General features: G+C 47.3%; 1 protein-coding gene across 1 annotated transcript; it reads left to right on the forward strand.

The window, feature by feature from the left end:
• Nucleotides 1-2550: 2550 nt before the first annotated feature.
• si:dkey-51e6.1 lies at nucleotides 2551-18417 on the forward strand. Its single transcript, XM_068037484.1, has 3 exons — nucleotides 2551-2794; nucleotides 12993-13117; nucleotides 18103-18417. Exons 1-3 carry the CDS (start codon nucleotides 2656-2658, stop codon nucleotides 18193-18195), a joined length of 357 nt encoding a protein of 118 aa, XP_067893585.1. The 5' UTR covers nucleotides 2551-2655; the 3' UTR covers nucleotides 18196-18417.
• Nucleotides 18418-21219: the final 2802 nt, after the last annotated feature.

The following is a 21219-nucleotide window of genomic DNA, read 5'->3' on the forward strand; positions in this document are numbered from 1 at the left end:
TTGCAACAGTGGCAGATTCATACCCCATTCCAGGAGTCTCCCGGCAATCTGGGAGGGATGTTGCAATCACAGTTATCAGTGGCAGCCAGAAACCCCTGCAGCTCCCTTTTGGATTTGTAGCAATTCTACACTCACTGCACCGAGTCTGTGCCGACCATCAACCACCCATTTATACTAATCCTACAGTAATCCCATATTCCTACGAAACATCCCCACCTGTCCCTATATTTCCCTACCACCTACTTATACTAGTGGCAATTTATAATGGCCAATTTACCTACCAACCTGCAAGTCTTTTGGCTTGTGGGAAGAAACCGGAGCACCCGGAGAAAACCCACGCAGACACAGGGAGAACTTGCAAACTCCACACAGGCAGTACCCAGAATTGAACCTGGGTCACTGGAGCTGTGAGGCTGCGGTGCTAACCACTGCGCCACTGTGCCGCTTGGCATGCGGACTTGCTGTCTGTGCAATTCTGCTTCTCGCTGTGTAGGTGATGCCACCTCTATCTGGGTGATGCCCCCTCTGTCTGGGTAATGCCGCATCTGGGTGTTGCTGCCTCCATCTGAGTCATGCTGAATCTGGGTGATGCCCCTCAGTCTGGATGGTGCGCCCTCTGACTCAGTAGTGCCCCCTCTGTCTCAGTGGTGTCACCTCTGTTTCCCCCCCCCCTCCCCCCCCCCCCCCCCGAGTGCTGCCCCCTCTGTCTGGGTGCTGTCCCCTGTGTAGGTGATGCCCCTTCTATCTGGGTTCTGCCCCCACTGTCTGGGTGATGCCCTCACTGTCTGGGTGGTGCCCCCTCTGTCTGGGTGATGCTACCTGTCTGGGTGATGCCCTCCCTGTCTGGGTGGTGCCCCCTCTGTCTGGGTGATGCCACCTCTGGCTGGGAGATGCCCCCTCTGTCTGGGTGGTGCCCCCCTCTGTCTGGGTGGTGCCCCCTCTGTCTGGGTGATCTCTCCTCTGCTTGGGAGATGCCCCCTCTGTCTGGGTGGTGCCCTCTCTGTCGTGTGGTGTCCCTGTCTGGGTGGTTCCCTCACTGTCTGGGTGCTGCCCCTTCTGTCTGGGTGTCTGTGTGCTGCCTCTTCTGTCTGGGTGATGTCTCCTCTGTCTGGCTGGTGCCCCCTCAGTCTGGGTGCTGTCCCCTCTGTCTGGGTGTCTGGGTGCTGCCTCCTCTGTCTTGCTGGTGCCCCCACTGTCTGGGTGATGCCTCCTCTGTCTGGGTGTCTGGGTGCTGCCTCCTCTGTCTGGGTGGTGCCCCCTCTATCTGCGTGCTGCCCCCTCTGTCTGGGTGATGCCTGCTCTGTCTGGGTGCGGCCCCCTCTGTCTGGGTGGTGCCCCCTCTGTCTGGGTGATCCCTCCTCTGCTTGGGAGATGCCACCTCTGGCTGGGTGATGCCCCCTCTGGCTGGGTGATGCCCCCTCTGTCTGGGTGGTGCTCCCTCTGTCTGGGTGATGCCACCTCTGGCTGGGTGATGCCCCCTCTGGGTGATGCCCCCTCTGTCATGGTGGTGCCCCATCTGTCTGGGTGATGCCCCCTCTGTCTGGGTGGTGCCCCCTCTGTCTGGGTGATGCCTTCTCTGTCTGGGTGGTGTCCACTCTGTCTGGTTGGTTCCCTCACTGCCTGGGTGCTGCCCCTTCTGTCTGGGTGTCTGTGTGCTGCCTCTTCTGTCTGGGTGATGTCTCCTCTGTCTGGCTGGTGCCCCCTCAGTCTGGGTGCTGTCCCCTCAGTCTGGGTGCTGCCTCCCCTGTCTTGCTGGTGCCCCCACTGTCTGGGTGATGTCTCCTCTGTCTGGGTACTGCCCCTTCAGTCTGGGTGCTGTCCCCTCTGTCTGGGTGCTGCCTCCTCTGTCTTGCTGGTGCCCCCACTGTCTGGGTGATGTCTCTTCTGTCTGGGTGATGCCTCCTCTGTCTGGGTGCTGCCTCCTCTGTCTGGGTGCTGCCCCCTCAGTCTGGGTGATGCCTCCTCTGTCTGGGTGATGCCTCCTCTGTCTGGGTGCAGCCCCCTCACTGGGTGATGCCCCCTCTGTCTGGGTAATGCCTCCTCTATCTGGGTGATGCCCCTCTCTGGGTGATGCCCCCTCTTTCTGGGTGATACCTCCTCTGTCTGGGTGATGCCCCCTCTGTCTGGGTGATGCCCCCTCTGTCTGGATGCTGCCCCCTCGCTCTGGGTGATGCCCTGTCTGTCTGCATGATGACTCCTCTGTCTGGGTGATGCCCCCTCTGTCTGGGTGATGCCCCCTCTAGGTGGGTGCTGCCTCCTCTCTCTGGGTGATGCCCCCTCGCTCTGGGTGATGCCCTGTCTGTCTGCATGATGCCTCCTCTGTCTGGGTGCTGCCTCCTCTGTCTGGGTGATGCCCTGTCTGTCTGCATGATGCCTCCTCTGTCTGGCTGATGCCCCCTCTGTCTGGGTGATGCCCCCTCTGTCTGGGTGCTGCCTCCTCTGTCTGGGTGATGCCCTGTCTGTCTGCATGATGCCTCCTCTGTCTGGGTGATGCCCCCTCTAGCTGTAACACTGGGTGTGGGTGTGTCTGGCTGGTTTTGAGTGGCCTCTGCTCCCTCCTCCCCGCCCATTTTGTCCCACATCAGCGCCCTGGCGTTTTTGTGGCGTCGCGCCTGCCCGGTTTTCCGCAGACTCGCCGCCCCGCAGTGTAGGGACATGGCCGGCCTGGCGAGCGTGGCGGACGTGGAGATCGACACTGACGGGGTGTTCAAGTACATCCTGGTGAGGGTGAGCCGAAAGGGCGGCTCGGAGCACAAGGACATCGTGCGGGGCACCAGAAGCGCCGAGTATCACAGTGAGTGTCCGGGCCTGGGGTCCGGGGTATTCCCTGCACCCGGGGGCCGCTTCACTGTTTCCTGATTGATCAGCGCATTCGAGAAGTTATGTTGTTTTTAAACATTGTGCAAAGTACAGGGAGGACCGGCCCCCTGTCTCTGAGGTGACCATATACAGCATTGCACAGGATGCATGTGGGCCAAGGGCCAAGGCCAGGCCAGGGTTAGGATTTCATCCTGGCAGCAAACCTAAAGCATCTGTTTCATACATACGAACTAGGAGCAGGAGTAGGCCACTCGGCCCCTCTATCCTGCTCAGCTGTTCAATAAGATCATGGCTGAACTGATTACATTTCCACCTACCCCGGAGATCCTACCAGCCCCTTGCTTATCAAGAATCTATCTACCTCTACCTTAAAATATTCAAAGATTCTGCTTCCACCGCCTTTTGAGGAAGAGAATTCCAAAGACTCCCGACCCTCAGAGAGAAAGAATTTCTCCTCATCTGTCTTAATGGGCGACCCCTTATTTTTAAACAGTGAACCCTAATTCTAGATTCTCCCACAAGGGGAAACATCCTTTTTACATCCACCCGGTCAAGACCTCTCAGGATCTTATACGTTTCAATCAAGTCGCCTCTTACTCTTCTAAAATCCAATTTCAAGGCTAATCAGCAGTGGGGGAGTCAAGAAAGATCGAAAAATAAAAGACCCTATTGAGAACCATAAGCCCAAGTGTTTCAGAAGCTAAAATGAAGGCCCCAAGCCTGTAGTTACAGAATATGACCAAGATTTAAACACAGAGGGAAATTTGATGAAGTAAATCAGGAAATGGTGGCTTATTATTATCAAGTTTGTTTCAGTTGTACGAAGAAGAGAAGACTGAGGGAGGTAAGGAAGGTGTAGAGTTTAGAGGCCCTGTACAGTGAGTTGATTTAAGCTCAGCAAGAGTGCAGACAAGAAAAATGTTTAATTCAGAAGAGCGATACCAGTAGTAGTTGTAAATGGGCGGCACAGTGGCGCAGTGGTTAGCACCGCAGCCTCACAGCTCCAGCGACTCGGGTTCAATTCTGGGTACTGCCTGTGCGGAGTTTGCAAGTTCTCCCTGTGTCTGCGTGGGTTTCCTCCGGGTGCTCCGGTTTCCTCCCACCACCAAAGACTTGCAGGTTGATAGGTAAATTGGACATTATAAATTGCCCCTAGTATAGGTAGGTGGTATGGGAATATCGGGACAGGTGGGGATATGGTAGGAATATGGGATTAGTGTAGGATTAGTATAAATGGGTGGTTGATGGTCGGCACAGACTCGGCAGGCCGAAGGGCCTGTTTCAGTGCTGTATCTAAATAAAATAAAGATTGTGACAGAGGGAGGTAACTGGACTGATGTGGGAATTCATGCTCCTGGCAGTGAACCTTCCTGATTGCAGGCCATTATGGGAAATCGACAGTGCACCCCTCACTGTTTTCCACTGATAAAGTCATGGGGAACATATCAGTGATTTCCCAATAGGTGTTCTCATCAGGTGAGGTACCCTGGTGGAAACATTCATTTGGAAAATTGACTGCAAGTGAAGGAAGAATTGCTTAACTGATTTTACCTGTATCAGTTCCGTGGCTGTATGCAAGGTGTTTGAGTCTGTCCAGATGTTGGAGCAATATTCAAATCTTTCAGGAACTCTGCATGCAGAAACAGTGGATTTGCTGAGGGGAGAGAAGCAAGCAAGAAAGCAATGACCTTGTCAACTCTGGAATGGAAGAGTTGCATGATAAGATGAAGAAAAACTGAGGGGGAAGCCATCAAGGGAAGAAGCAGCAGCTGTTGATTGCACTTGCAAGAATTGTGAACAAGATGTGTCATGAAAACTAACAAGATTTTCACTACCCCATTGAAGGGCTCAGAGGTCAAGATTTAGTTATTGTGCTGCAAGAACAATGAAGATTTTGTTCACTGAGAGAATACTATCTCAGTATTGTAAAGGGAAATCATTAGTAAGAGTCAATAGGATTGAATCGTGAATAAAGGAGGTTGCAGATATGAGTTCATTCACCAACAGGAAGTAAGAAGGCAATTTTTGGCAGCCCTGTTTCTCATCCTAATCTGCTCCTGCTCCTCTTGTAATTTAAGCGATGTATGGAAGAAGACTTGCTTGAGAATCAGTTCCCAAATGCCACAGAAAGTTCTCTTCAACCAATTAAACCATTTGTGCTGCTCTGGTATTTCCCAAATTCAAAGTCAGATTTTTTTTCTCTATCGAGTTGAATGTTGAAATTCGGATCCCGTGGATGGATGGGCTGTGAAGAGAGAAGTAAAATAAGTGAACTTTTAAGTCACTTTGATACTGCACTGAATGGTGGAGTATCAGCTTATTTTAATAGCATGAAAGTGAGGAGCCACATTTTCACATCATTGTGAAAGTGAAAAAGACTGAACTCCACACATCCATATAAATGCAAATAACTCAATAGTGTTAAAAGTGTTTGCAATTTAAATTAAATTAGATATCATTTCTTCCCCTTGGCCCTTCCTGTTGATGTTTTTTCTTGCCTGAAGATTTCTGTTTAAATGGTGAAGTGAATGCTGACAGTACTGAGAGAATGTGGGGTTGGATTGTAAGTTGGGCAGACGGGAGCTGGCCACCGAGGTAAAAGTCAGTGTTGAACCCACTTCCACTCGGTCCGGGGATCCATCCCGCATTTTACGGGTCCCTGGGTTTAATTGTTCCGAGGCAGGACTTCCACCCGCTTGAGGGAGGAAATCCCGCCTCATTGATCTGCCGGCCAATCACCGGGCCGGCAGCTCTTAGTCCCAGCAGCGCCACCGGGAGTGGTGGCCACTGCTGGGACTGCAGCCCAACCGAGTACATGGAGCCAGGACTACAGGTAAGTTAGGGTTGCCATGCCGGGGTGATCGGTTGCGTACCGGCAAGGCAAGGGTGGCCGTGTGGGGGGGAAGGAGGGCGTCTTGGGTCCTGGGGGTGGTTGGGGAAGCTTTCACTGGGCTGCCTTTCGCATCTCCCGGATGCCTGCTTGCCAAGGCTAAAATCCCAATGGAGACAAGCGAAGGCCCTTAAGAGGCCACTTAAGGGCCTTGATTGGCCTGGGGCAGGTGGCCCCTTTTCCCGCACCCCTCTCGGCCCACGTAAAGTGGGGTGGAGGTGGGAGCGGGTTGGGAAGGCCTCCTGAAGGCTCCCGCTCAATTTTACGCCACCCTCCGCCAGCATCTGGTTCACTGGGATGACGTAAAATTCTAGCTGTGATGTGAAATAATTAAGGAGTTGATGTATCAATAGAAGTACAAGTCTAGATGTTTCTGTTGGTGATATTAGCAGATAAACATGTAACTGGATTTGTATGTAATTCCTGTGTCTGCTGTTTGGATGGAGGTGTTAACAAGTTTAAATGATTGACAGCAGACAGGATTGCTCTACTGCACCCATTAAATGTTCTTCCACTAGCATCACCAAGGGTAAATACTAAGCTAAGTCATTAATAAAGGCGACTGGCTGGGAATGTTACTGTTACGACCAGGTGAAAAAGGTGTCAAGGGGTCTGTTACTATCGTCACCTGGTCTTATTGTAACAGGGTATAATTTTTAAACACACTGTGTTTTGAGCTCCCCCTTTGTGAATCCTTGTTCACAGCTTTCCAACTATAAGGCAAAGAATGAGCACAAACCTTAGGTTTAAAGAAGAAAAGTGAAATTTATTAAAACTTAAATTAAAAACTCTACTTCGATTAATGCCTATGGATGCACACCGAGCTCACACTAGCATGCATACATGATACACACAGGCGAAAAGAGCGGAGGACAAGATGAGTGGAACAGTTTGAGGCAATATCTTGTTACTGTTTTTCCAGTTTGCTGTAGTCCTTGATTGAAAATATGGTCTTGCATTTTGTTGGGGCCCAGTATTCTTCCTAAACCTTGTTCACGCAGGAGACTTTTCTCTCTTTGAGTTTACATGTCTTTAGTAGTTTCTGAAGTTGGTGAGAGCAAGATGAGGGCAGACAGGAGACAGGTCTTTTCAGTCCAGGAGCTAACAGCCTTCTGATTTTCAAACACTCTTGTTGGAAGTTTAAATGTCAACAGCTCTCTAGTCATGTGACTAAAACTGGTCTGACCACTTCTTCTGTGTTTGTGGATTCTGCTATCTTAGCAGTCAACCTGGAATGCTAGCTCCCCTCACCTTCAACGTCTGGTAATCAAAAGTTCATTGTTGGTTGAATGGGTCAGGGCATGGTCCTTTGTCCCTTGTTCCAACTTTGCTCGTTTCTATGCAAATGTCTTTCCAGTCAGGCGCTTGCAATTTTAAGTTCTAATGTTCATGTGGCGAAATCCTGTGTGCGTCAGTTTGGCCAGTGGGGGGTTTGCCTGACAGTTACTATTAAGAATAGTATAGTCGGGGTCTTCAGCTTCTGCACTTGTCATTCCGAACTTCACATCGATTTTTGCCATTTGAATTGCGCGTATCAATTCAATTCGCTCTCACTGTCTGAGCTCAATATCGCATCCAACCCATTTCTCGCTGTAAGCACTTTTATATTGGTGTGGAAGTTCTGGAAGAACTGTCCACACAGAGGGCTGAATTTTTAACCAGAAGGCAGGAAACAGGAGTCGGGTTTGTTTTTGAGTCAGGAACCCGCCTCCAGAGAGGGAAGCTGATTAAAGTTCAAATGTTTACAGGGGTGAACCCTTAATTGATATGGAGACGGGTTCCCTGTCCAGTTAGAGCCAATATGGGTGGGAATGGAGGTGGGTCAGATGAGGTGTCAGACTCATTTAGACTTCCCACAACAGACATCACTGAGGCTGCTGGTAGTCCTGAGGGAGAAATCTGCGAATTGTGACAAAGCCTTCCACATCATCAGAGGGAAGTGAGATGTGTCAGAAGAGCCGGAGGCCTGGCACCCAGAGCAGGGCAGACCCTTGCTTCATCGATACTGACCTGGATCTAATGTTGGAGGCTGTGAGGGAGAGGAATGGGGTCCTCTTCCTGGAGGGTGGCAGGTGGAGGCCATCAGCTGAAACCAAAGAGGCTTGGGTCCAGATTGCTGCCGCCATCAGCGGCAGAAGTGAGACTCAAAGTACCTGGATCCAGTGCCATAAAAGATTCAACAATTGTATATGTTCTGGCAAGGTGAGTGCAACCTCCATTTCTATGGAAAGATCTCAGGGCTTTCACCCTTCAGCAGACACACCTTCTGAGGAGCTTCAGGGCATATGCTGCTGCTGAACTTGGGCGGAGTGCATGCCCAGGCCACTTACTCACCCCTCAGAATGTTGCACAGCCATAGCCCTGCTGAGGACCTGTCACTATTGAGACATGCAGCTTATAATGGATAGGGGCAGATCACATTGGACACAGGACAATAGTGCCTTATCTCGTTCTGTTTTGTCCTTGCAGGAGAAATGAGCACACAATGACCGGGAGACGGCTCAGACGGGAGGAGGGCTGCCATTCTTCTACCACATCAACCTCATGGAGCAGGCACCAGTGGAGAAAAGATAGTGGAAGAGGAGGCAATTAGGCCACGTGAAATGGGAGTTCTTGGTGGCGATAGCGGTTACAGATGGCAAAGTGGTCATTAAGGGGGTGCAGTGCACCTCACCACGTCCGATAGTGTGTCATGCACTGAATAACATGAGGTAGCCTCAGCACTACAGAGGCTTCTATTCTCCTAGGCTGGCTCTCATCATCTTTTGTTACATCTCTCACAGGTACAGATGTCCACCCCACAGCAGCCTCTCCCTCCCCAGGCCCAGAGCAGCATGAAGAGGAAGAGGAAGCAACTTCACGCCTTATGAGTGCACCGTCCACCAGCATGGATACTCGAACCTCGATGGGTCCTCGCGTGCGTGTAAATAGGGTGGCACAGGGTGATGATCACGGCACTAGTGTGTCAGAGCAGGTGCCAGGGCCAGAGGGAGCTGTGATCCGTTCCCCTCGGATGTGTGAGGACAGACACAGCACTGCTCAGCTGGGTACAGATGCAGGCCCTCAGGAGTCACTGGAAAGGAGGCTGTACCTTGAATAGCAGCAGGAGATGAGTTCCCCATGTCGGAGTTCCCTGAGGCAGTGTGGGTCTTGGGCTGAGGATGGAGCTGTCCATCCAGTTCATGTGTGCTGCCATGGCTCAGGGCTATGAGCTCCTCCGTTGGCAGAGTGGCAAAGCTCTTGGAGAGTCATATGTGGCATCGCTCAGCGCATGAAGGAACTGCGCACTGATGTACACAGGTTGCATGAGACACTGGGTAGCATGGGCTGGTCAGTGGCGCTGGTAGCACAGAGACCTTTGGAGGGGATACAGCTGCAAGCCATTTGGAGCACCTGGCAAGGGCCGGGAATGTCACGGAGGAGGATGAGGGTGCCACCCCTCATGGGATGCCCTCATCATCCTTGGCGTCCTTGACCCCTCTGATTGAGGGACCATCTGTGCAGCAGGATCAAGTGATGGAAGCTGCCCCTACAATGAAGCAGATGCCACAACAAGGATGACTGCCACACGCATCTCAGCCGAGTGCGCCGCGTGCCTCCATCTCCTCCGTGCCCACAAGGGGAGTGCGCAGTAGGAGTGGCTGAGCGCAGGGCCACTGTGTCATGCAGAGCACTAAGTGGGTCACTGGGGTGTCTTCCTACTATTTCTGACAGCTGTTTTCCTCTCTTTGCACTGTATAAATGGGGTGACACTTTAAGCCACACATCAGAGACTCCTTTTATTGCTGCTGTGACAGGGAAAGTGGTATGAGGCAGTGAAAAAGATAATGGGATCGTCCACTGAGGGCAAAGCCTCTGGGCAGATCTGCTTCCTTCATTGGCAATAGGTAATCAGATATTGCAGGCTGTGTCTCCATGCATGTGTTAGCCATGCCCTTCAGCCTCGGTGAAAGGAGCTCGGTTGAAACGCTCCTGAATCAGGCGATTTTCATGGCATCCTCATGAATCTTTCGTGACCCTGGCCGTGCCCAGCCACCTCATTGTGAAGCAGGGACATCTCTCTGTTCAGCATCATCTCTTTCTTCCTCCGCTTCCTCCTTCTCCTCACCTCCTGCTCCTGCTATTCCCCCGATGAGCTGTCTCCTTTCATGGCCTCATGGTCCTCAAGGTCCACACCTCTGGAAGGCCATATTATGGAGAATGCAGCAGACCACCACAATGACTGAGACCTTTGCAGGAACCTGTTGGAGGGTGCCACCCAGCCAGTCCAGGCATCGGAAGTGCATCTTCAGAAGTCCAATGGCCCGCTCAATGTTTGACCTCGCAGCACTGGTCGCCATACCCTTCCAGTGACCATCAAAGTCACTGTGGCCTTGAACCTCTTTGCTTCTGGCTCCTTCCAAGGATCAGCAGTGGACCTTAGTGGCATCTTGAAAACGGCTGCATCTCGCAGGTCACTGCTTATCTCTTTGCCAGAGCTGGACAGCACATTAATTTTATGGCAGACTCGATCTCACAGATACAGAGGGCAGTGGGTTTCGCCACCATCGCTGGATTACCCCAGGTGCAGGGTATCATCGATTGCATCCATGTGGCCATCAAAGCACCCGGTGTCCGGCCAGTGAGATTCATCAGCAGGAGGGGCTTCCACTCCCTCAACGTCCAACTGGTCTGCGATCACAACAAGAGCTTCCTCCATGTGTGTGCTGGCTTTCCTGGCAGCTGCCATGACTCCTCCATCTTCTTGCCAGTCCAGGCTGCCTCTGACCCCCAAAGTGGTAGATGGATCCTAGTGGACAAGGGATATCCCTTGAAGACTTGGCTGCAGACCTTCTACGGGAGCCCCGGACAGAGGCACAGAGGAAACAGATAGAACCAAAGCAATCTGCTCAGCAAGACAACCTTTGAGGAGGTCGTCAGACTTCTGGCGATGCTCTTCTGGGGCCTTGACCAGTTGGGAGGTACTCTCCAATAATTGTTGCAAGGGTCTCAGTCATTGTGGTAGTCTGCTGCGTTCTCCATAACATGGCCCTCCAGAGAGATGTGGACCTTGAAGACACAGAAGGCGTGGAATGACACAGCTCATTGGACGAGGAGCAGGAGGAGGAAGAGGAGCCGGAGCGAGATGATGTTGAACAGAGAGGTGCCCCTGCAGGACAAGGTGGCCTCCTCCTGCCACCCTCTGAGAAAAGGACCTCCCTTCCCTCCCTCATGGTCTCAAGCATTATATTCAGGTTGGCATTGATGTATTGAGGGGCAACGCTGCCCCGGGTTCTAGGCCACCGGCGCTCCTGTGACATCTCACTTCCCTCTGGTGCAGTGGAAGGCTTTGGCACAAACTGCAGATCTCTCCCTCAGGACAATCAGCAGCCGCAGTGATGGCTGCTTGGGAGTCTAAATGAGTCCCACACTTCATCTGACCCACCTCCGATCCTTCCCCACTGACTCTAAGTGGACAGGAAACCTGTCGCTATACCAATTAAGGGCTTCCTCGCAGAAAAATTTTAACTTTAATCAGTATCACACTGGAGGCAAGTTTCTGACGTGGAAACAAACCTGGTTCCTGTTACCCGCTTCTGGCGAAAATTCAGCCCATGGAGTTCACCACCTGTACAGGTCAGCATTTGGTCTATAAACAGCAGAGCGACAAAGCTGACTCGGAATCTTACACCACCCCAACGAGCTGGATGGTGGCGGGGGTGGGGTGGCTTAAAATGGGGCAGGAGGCTCCGGGAGGCTTTCCCAACCCACCCCGCCGCCTGCCCCAGGCCAATCAAGACTCTTAAGTTGCCAATTAACAGCCACTTAAGGGCCTTCGCCCACCTCCACGCAGATTTTGCGCATGGCAAGCGGGCGTCCTGGAGCCGAAAAAGGCCGTCCAGTAAAAGCTGGCGGCCTGTCAGCACCCCGGGGGTGGGGTCCTGACAATCTGGCACAGGGTGCCCGATTGAGGGCCACCCCCGCTTCCCCCCCAAATGACCATCCTTGCCTCGCCAGGGCCCGACCGTTTACCCCCGGGACTCCTGGCTCCATGTCCTCGGCTAGCCTGAAGGCCACGGCTCCCAGTAGCACTCCTGGGACTAGGCGCTGCTGGGCCTAAGAGCTGCCGGCCCTCAAGTGGGTGGAAGTCCTGCCTCGGAACACTTAAAGCCTGGGGACCCGTAAAATACGGGACAGATTCCCAGGCTAGGCGGAAGCGGGTTCGCCACCGACTTTTACGTTGTTGACCTGCTCCTGTTGCCCAACATAAAATTCAGCCCAGTGACTCCATGGTAGTGTTTCACTGTAAGAAGTGATGGAATGTGTTTCAAAGATTACTGTATTGAGCCACTGAGGGTGTGGTGCAGAACAATACCAACAGCACAGGTTCAATCCTCGTACCAGCTGTGGTAGTTCATGGAAGCCTGCCTCCTTGCCTTGCCCACTCTTGTGGAATGGTGACCTTCAAGCTATACATCACCAAGTTGTGGAGAGAGATGGCTATGGTTCTTTGGGACTACGGCTAGCACAACAACTGAGACATAACATAGCGGATGTATCTTTGTTGTTTTGAGGTGAATAATAAATTTTGTAAATTACTTTAAATATACTGTTTGTACTAAATGCTCAGTTACTTGTTTAATATTAAATAAAATTTGTCTGTTGGTTTAGGTGAGGGGAAGGGTTGTGACTTTCATTGCACTATGAAGGGTGCAGAGATCAAGTTTCGATGATAGTCGTTGGGCTGAGAGGTGGAATGTTGAGGAAATGGGAATCATCAGGAAAAGAGTGGTTTGGGCTGATGAGTAAACACGATCATTGATACATAGAAGGAAGGGCATGGGAGAGAGAAGAGTTCTGAGAAACATGGTTAAGAGAAAAACTGAGTTAAACAGATCATTTATATCACAGATATAGTGATTTAAGAGGTAACTTAAAAGTAACAGTTCTACTTCTATCCTCTAAGCACATGCCTCAGAATGCACATCATGAATTGTACAACAGAATAATAACTGGAAAATCGTGAGCTGGGGTTGAACTCTTTTGTCATTTGTGCTCCTGGGTATGTGCTGACACAGAAGTGGCATTTTTACCCCTGGGTATTCATGAATCTCAAAAGAAATTTAAATGACAAATTAATTGGTGAGGTATTTGGAGGGAGATGCAAGATTCATTATCATCACTTCTTTTAATTCTAGGAATATTTTGGGTTGGATAATTTAAATCTATAAAACCAGCAGGTAGGTTTGATGGAAATGCTGGTTTTGGGTGGATTGTGAAACATACTCTCACCTCATTACAGATAACATCTTTGAAAAGTTGTCTCCTGAAATGGAAAAACTGGAGCTGGAATGCAAGTGTCTGGGAGGTGGAAAGATTGATCACAACAGCAAGCAGAAAAAAATTCGAGTATTTGGTGTTTCCACGGTGAGTAACCTATTGCAACTCCTAAAGCAGCTTGCAAAGTCACTTAAGCCTTGAAAATAATGTTGCTTTAAAAAGAATTCCTCTGTTATAAATGATTTTCAGAGAGGAAATATTGGGAGCACAGAGCAGTGAACAGTTCCTGCCTGTTTATTGCATGCTGCCAACCTGCCCTTTGTCGGAAATGGTGGGTGGAATTTAATGGGTCCCCGGGAGAGGGGCTGGGAAGTGTGTGGGTGTTCGTGCTGGAGAAGTGTGTTGAGCTAGTTAAGCTAATTAGTGGCAGCATGCTAGCTGGTTCATTGAAACATGCATCCTATTCTAAAATCACATATGTGTGTATCTAGTAGGGTATAAATGCATTATTCAATAGGGCCAACAGCTTCAACTATTTCACCACTGACTAACAGCAATATAGAGTCATAGAGTGATACAGTAGCACAATTATACTGGCTTTGCAGGAGCCTGGGAGGATCATTAATCCTACCCATGTTTCTGTTGGCTCCTGCAGAAAATGCTGAGAGTGTAAGGTTAATATTCCATCAGTGCAGCTGGCATGTGAAGAATACTGCAGGTATTCACAGGAGCTTCCAAGTTGCATTTGTTTGTAGGCAGCCATCTGTGTTACACTTATCTGAAGAGAAGGGAAGAGTGAATAGCTGGCACTCAGGAAACCAAGATTATCCTTTGCTGATGCAGCTCATGCCACCTTTGAGTTAACTACATGTAGATAGATGATAAAACCATGCCAGAACAGAACGGCAATAAGGAATTAGGTGGCAAACAAGCAGTACAGCAAGGATGATTGGGATGTCGGACATTAATTCAACAAGCTAGAGCTGCCCCTTTCTTAAACCTGCTATCTATTTCTGTAAATCATTTTTTCCAAAACCACTTCCACTGACATTTTCTGACAGTTCTTCAAATACTGCCTCTTCCCATTGTTTGCTCTTTTCCTTTATTCTATCTAATGACAGATAAATACTATGCACAGAGTGCAAATGAAGTGCAGTGCATTCCTTTATTCTGGTGGATTGTGTGTGATATGTAGCACTTAACCTTGTACTGCACCCAAGTGATTCCTTTATGGCATGAATATGTGTGCTGGCTGGCTGCATGGTTTCTCAAATGGAGAATTGGACTTGAATTCTTCAGGTCACCACCTGTGGAGTTCTGCTTCTACAATTATACTGATCTTATACTTGAAGCAGAAAAGTTGTGGGATTCTGCAAGTTTGGACATTGTCATGCAGCTGCACAGCTTCAAACCATACGTCCCTGATATAAATTGAACAGACATCACTCTGCTTGGTTGACTTATAAACATTCCTTGTATGGTTTCGTTTAAGACTTGTTGATGTTTACACATGTTGGCATATGGAATTGCTGATGGAATTTTTCCCAATTGTACAAAGTATTCATTGCCCTGACTCTTTCATGGAAGTACTACAGTGTACAGCCTCCACTAGCATGGCTTAGTGGACAAGGATTTAAGTTTTTCAGGACAGCCATTTCTTCTTGCATGTCTCCTTGTATTAGATGCTTGTTCTACCAACAATATTATTGGCTTACTCTTGCAGATTTATTTATATGTTACACCGTGAATCTCTTTAGGTCCTGTGGGTGCTCCTATTTCTTTCCACGCCTGCTGTACTTAGTACATTTTGGGAGTGGGAGGCTCCCTTAAAGTCCCATAAATTCTGCCTTTTCTTTCTAACTCTTAATGCGATTGTTGTGCTGCAGTACACAGGAGAATCACAGCTGGGCCAAGCTGGATTGCATTGCTTCAGTGGTTTAACTGACTGCTTAGAGCTGCTAACAGATGCTAACTGTGGTCGCTCATGTGCTGTTAGATGCCAAGTTCTGTATCCATGAAAGAAATCAGTGATTTGGTGAAGTAATCGTGACAGTATAAGTAATGTTAAATTAACCCCTTCATTACAAACTAATTTATCACCTTTAGATTGTTACTGTTTTCACACTGATAGCCGAAAATTGTAAGATGTGCTCTATTTATCAGTCATACTTTCTAATATACAGTAGTTGTGGTATCCCTGTACTGGCTAGCAAAATAAATTGTAGTAGCACTTTGCTATCACGGCATGGCCCACCAGTTTGAGCCCATCATCCACCATAATTCTCATAACTCACCTACTGCATCTACTTCAAATGTAGCCAAATTGATTCCCCAAGTCTCAATCTTGGCTATGTAGCAGGTGGAATCCAACTGGATGTCAGATGCTTTACCACAACGAGGGAAAATTCAACAAATACAAATAGTTGGTCTAAAATCTGTAAAAAGGGCATATCATAAATGGAATACCGAAGATGTTCTTAATCATGCAGGTGAAGTTCAAAAGGTTTTGATTTCTTGCAAAAACATTAAACAACAAAAAGATATATGGAAATCACTCTTTGTGGATACTAGGCAATGCAGTAGACCTGTACAATGTTTTCTCACCTCTGGGGCTCTGGTTTAAATCCAGCCCAGTCTATTGGGATTGGACCCTTTCTCAATGATTTCAATCAGTTTCAGTCCAGTTCCTGATAAGTAGGTATACCTAACACAGCACAAAACTGCCTGTAATTCAGTCCCAACTGACCATCTCACTCAGAGGGTCCAGAAGGAGAGCTGATGTGCTTAGTAGTGGTGTCTTTCTGAATTTGGGGTTAAGATATATTGGGGTTACATTCTCTTTGTTCATTAATTGTACCAGAATTATAAATGCACCCTTTATACTTGTGATCTTAATTTTGTTATAAATGGCAAACAGAGCCAGCCTACCTCCATTGTTGGGACTAAAGTATAAGCAACTTTATAGGACTATCCCTAAACCTGCCTGGGTAACTAAAGCAATACCTTCCCCACCTGGCACTAACATGCCTCACTGTGGCAAATCATTTTTCTTTAAAAAAAAACTGTTTTATAAGGAAAAATATTTTAGAATGTATTGGGCAATAGCAGATCTCATGGTTGAGCTACCATCTCAAGCCCTTAATGTATTACTGTCTGACAGTTCATTCTAGACTTCCTTATCCTTTGTGATCCAGAGCTGCAGCTTTGTTGCCTAATTTGATGTTCTCCCTTCCTATACATATCCCTACGCTAGATATCTTTTGTTAGTTGAGAGGTTGGCCAGACAGGCTCCTTCCTATTTGCCAGTGTTGGTTTTGAGTTGCCAGTCACATGCAGAACAGTAGGCTGGGATGACTTGACATTGAACGTGCTCTCCATGTGGGGAAACTACTGACATTCTGTTACGTTTATGCTTTTTTCCCCAAGACATGACCAAGATTATGAAGTCCTCATGCTGAGAATTGATTTGGCTACATTTAAATAGATGCCATTCATTACTAAAAGTGAGTTTCACTTTTGTCATAGTCACATCCCCAAATTTGCAGTGGCCTTCGGCTGCTGAATTTTACATGTTGAGAATCCATTTGACTCCTTAGTTTTGCCACCTTGGTGGTTTCATTCTAAAAGTGAATGACTCTTCTGGTCCCCAGGTAGTAAAAGTGCTGGAGTGGTTGATAACTTACTCGACCTTGTGCTCACCAATCTACCTGTTGCAGATGCATTTGTCCATGACAGTATTGGTAGGAGTGACCACCACACAGTCCTTGTGAAAACAAAGTCCCATCTTTGCACTGAGGATACCATCCATCATGTTGTGTGGCACTGCCACTGTGCTAAATGGGATAGACTCAGAACAGATATGGCAGCTCAAACTGGGCATCCATGAGGCCCTGTGGACCATCAGCAGCAGCAAAATTTTATTCAACCATGATCTGTAACCTCGTGACCCGGCATATCCCTCATTTTACAATTGCCATCAAGACAAGGGATCAAACATGGTTTAATCAAAAGAGTGCAGGAGTGCATGGCAGGAGCAGCATCAGGCATACCTAAAAATGAGGTGTCAACGTGGTGAAGCTACAGCCCAGGACTACTTGCATGCCGAACAGCGGAGACAGCATGCAATGGAAAGCTAAGTGATCCCACAGCCAACAGATCAGACCAAAACTCTATTGCTATCATATCCAGTTGCGAATGATGGTGGAGTGTGATGGAATACTCTCCACTTTTCTGGATGAGTGCGGCTCCAACAACACTATGAAAGCTTGACACCATCCAGAACAAAGCAGCCTGCTGGATTGGCACCCCATCCATCACCTTAAAAATTTACTCCATCTACCACCGCGTACAGTGGCAGCAGTGTGTACCATATACAAGATGCACTGTAGCAACTCACCATGCCTCCTTTGACTATACCTTCCAAACCTGCAACATCTTCCACCTAGAAGGACATGGCAGCAGGCATGTGGGAACACCAACACCTGCATGTTCCCCTCCGAGCCACACACCATCCTGACTTGGAAATATATTGCTGTTCCTTCACTGTCGCTGGGTCAAAATCCTGGAACTCACTCCCTAACAGCACTGTTGGTGTACCTACACCAGATGGACTGCAGTGGTTCAAGAAGGCAGCTCACCACCACCTTCTCAAGAGCAATTAGGAATGGGCAACAAATGCTGGCCTTGCCAGCGATGCCCACATCCCACGAAATGAATAAAAAAAACTGTCAGGTGGAAGTTGTTACTGGCTTTATAAGTGTGGCTACAAAATGACTGTCTATGATCATGTTACTTGGATCTGTGGAATTGATAACACCTCTGTGAAGGATCTTTGGACATTTTTAATGTTAATCCCACAAAATAATTGCATATGTCTGTCATCGTTAACTACCAGGGTGAAGTTTGAGAGGTTTTTGATTTACATTTTTGTTCTCCTGAAAGTTGGCTGACCCTAGGTTACTGTTAACCAATGGCAGTACTGTAATCTCAACTTCACCCTATGTCCATATACACTTAACAGCATTTAAGCAATTGTAATCAAGAGCAAGAATCCTGGTTGAACTTATCCTGTGGAGGCTGTAATGGACAACGAGAGTAAATATAATTGATAGCTTCTTGTTTTTTTTTCTTAGGGTTTTGGGAAAGCTGATCACTCCATTTCTGTGGAAAAACTGAAGACAATGTACAAGGACTATGAAATTACCTGGTCAGACGACACCAAGTGAAAACGAGGAGTTACTGGACTGCTGTCCATCAACAGAATTGATGTAAAACTGTTTTCACTATTTTTTGTTGAAGTAGTTTCAGTGTTTCTGGATGAACGTAGTTTAATTGTAGCATTCACTTGAGCTACTGTAGTGCTAAGGGACTTTGCACACTGTGGTGTTCAACAGTGACAATATAGAATGTACTTTGAGATACATTGTCCAATAAATGGTATGTTGTGAGTTTGTCTCTAATGTATTGTGTGGTAACTTGTCAGTAGATTATGCTGGACTGTAAAACAATTGAGTTTATGTCTATTACAGTCTGTTCTAGTGCAGGCAATGTTTTGCGCTGATGGTCACAAAATATAGATTTGTACTTATACTTTCAAGATTTTTTTTAAAAAATTGCCTAAATTCAGAGTTGAAGAACACTGGTCAAAGTGCTCCACTGAAGTTTTATTATGCAAATGTTTTTACTGTAATGGATGAGAGTTTAGTTGGTTGAAAAGCCACAGCATTGCCATTGTAGTTTTAAATGAAAACAGAAAATGCTGGAAATACTCAGCAGGTCTGGCAGCATCTGTGGAGAACTGATGAAAGGTCACAGACCTGAAACATTAATTCTGTTTCTCTCTCTCAGATGCTGCCAGACCTGCTGAGTATTTCCAGCATTTTCTGTTTTTATTTCAGGGTCCCAGCATCCACAGTATTTTGTTTTTGACAATGCACAGCAGCTTGCCGAATTCTTAGGGTGGGACCCAAGGTGAAGTGATAACAGACAGTGACAAAGCTGCAGTATATTTTCTATTTATGATCAACATTTCTGCTGCAGCTTCTGAAGGGAACGGAACTTAAATGAGTAACATTGCACCTTACATACATTTAGTGAGGTTAAACTGCTGCACGCTGTGGTAAAAGAACATCTTCATCTTTCATCCTTTCGAATATGGTTTCAAGATTGAGATCAGAAGGTTTTTGTCTGTTAAACCATACCTTCAGCAGTTTTCAATAACATTACTGGAGTTTCAGTAGTTTGCAATAGGTTCTCTTATTTCTGCAGTAGGTGAGAAATTTTGTTTAACTTCAATTAGGAGTAATTTGCCACAGGCTTGTGATGGGATCTGTTGCTGATATTGCAAATGCAGTGGAAAACATACTCCCTTTATCAAGAACCTTGCGAGGAAACTTTATTCAAATGACATTACCTTATACTAGAAAATGTACATGAAAACTTTTGTGACTGCTACTAGTTTCTTCGGCTTTTTTTGCATTTTTTTTAGTTCAACGTTGCTGATTAAGGAAGCAGGCTTTTTGCATGCAACCCTCTCCATTTTAACACAATGTTTTGCTCCAGTGTTTGCATGAATACTTGAAGACCATGCTCCTTGTTCATCATGTATTCATCACTTGAGCAGAAGTATCATGGCATTGCATAAGGAGAAATTCCACACAAATTGTCTGCTGCTAGACTGCTTTTCACCAACACATTTAATGACTGAAAAATGAAGGACACATTAGAAATTAGTGGATCCATTGTATATAACATGCACTCCTCCTTCAATGTGTGTGTTTTTTTAAATCTGAGATAAGTTGGTGAAGAGGCCAAGCTTTGAAGGAGCAGGATAGAAGACAGCAATTAGGAGACACCAAGACCATGTTTGAAAGTCAGGATGTGGGAGGAATGGAAAGACTGAAGGGATTCTACACTTGCAAGGCCCTGGGAATTTTAACGTAGAATAATATACAGCCTGGAGAGTTTTGAGAGCTTATTTTCCCTATGTCCTATTTGGTAAATGCCACCCCCCCCCCCCCACCTGGAGTGCAGAATTAAACTAAGCCCAAGCAAACCTAACACTGAATTTCTGATTTTTGTGGGAGAAATTTATTTAGTTTGTTGTGGCCATGCTGATGTGTGCACAGGCCTCAATGCTAACCACAAATTATGATCATTAATACAAATTAGTTGTGTAATGAATTCTCCATGGTCTGAACTCCCCTGTGACCTGTTCATGCAACATCTAGCTTGGTCATACTTTTACTCAAACAGTGCACGAGCATTGAGCAAGCAGATCATTTTTAGCCGCAATCTGGGAATCGACTCATAGGTCAAAAATTTACCGGGCCGCTTGGAACAGGTTCGGGGGCAGGGGAAGGAACTGTAAAATGGAATTGCAATGTGTTTGACTGGAAGTCCAATGTCTTTACGTCGCTTCTGGATTTTACCAACAGCGGCACCCATAGAGGGCGAAATTTGCACGTCGATGCAGTGGGACAACAATTAAGGTATTTAAAAGGTCAATTAACTGGAATTTTACAGTACATTTTGAATTTTACTAATGGTGCATAGGGACCATAAGGCATCAGAGCCTTATCTGGTTAAAGCAGGCAGCAAGGAAGAGGGAACAAAAGCAAGAAATGCTGGATTCACTCAGCAGGTCTGGCAGCATCTGTGGAAAGAGAAGCTGAGTTAACGTTTCAGGTCAGTGACCCTTCTTCGGAACTGACAAATATTAGAAAAGTCACAGATTATAAACAAGTGAGGTGGGGGTTGGGCAAGAGATAACAAAGGAGAAGGTGCAGATTGGACCAGGCCACATAGCTGACCAAAAGGTCACGGAGCAAAGGCAAACAATATGTTAATGGTGTGTTGAAAGACAAAGCATTAGTACAGATTAGGTGTGAATATACTGAATATTGAACAGCAGCAAGTGCAAACCTGAAGAAAAACAACCTGAAAAAAACAGTGGGTAAGCAAACTGAACAAACTAAGATGAAATGAAATAAATGCAAAAAAAGATTGTAAAAAATGTAAAAAGGAATGTAAAAAAAAAGGAAGAAAAAATAACTAAAAATGAAAGTAAAGTGGGGGGCTGTCATGCTCTGAAATTATTGAACTCAATGTTCAGTCCGGCAGGCTGTAGTGTGCCTTATCGGTAGATGAGATGCTGTTCCTCGAGCTTGCGTTGATGTTCACTGGAACACTGCAGCAATCCCAGGACAGAGATGTGAGCATGAGAGCAGGGGGGAGTGTTGAAATGGCAA

This window comes from Heterodontus francisci, chromosome 8 (assembly GCF_036365525.1).
Source record: "Heterodontus francisci isolate sHetFra1 chromosome 8, sHetFra1.hap1, whole genome shotgun sequence".
NCBI lineage: Eukaryota > Metazoa > Chordata > Chondrichthyes > Heterodontiformes > Heterodontidae > Heterodontus > Heterodontus francisci.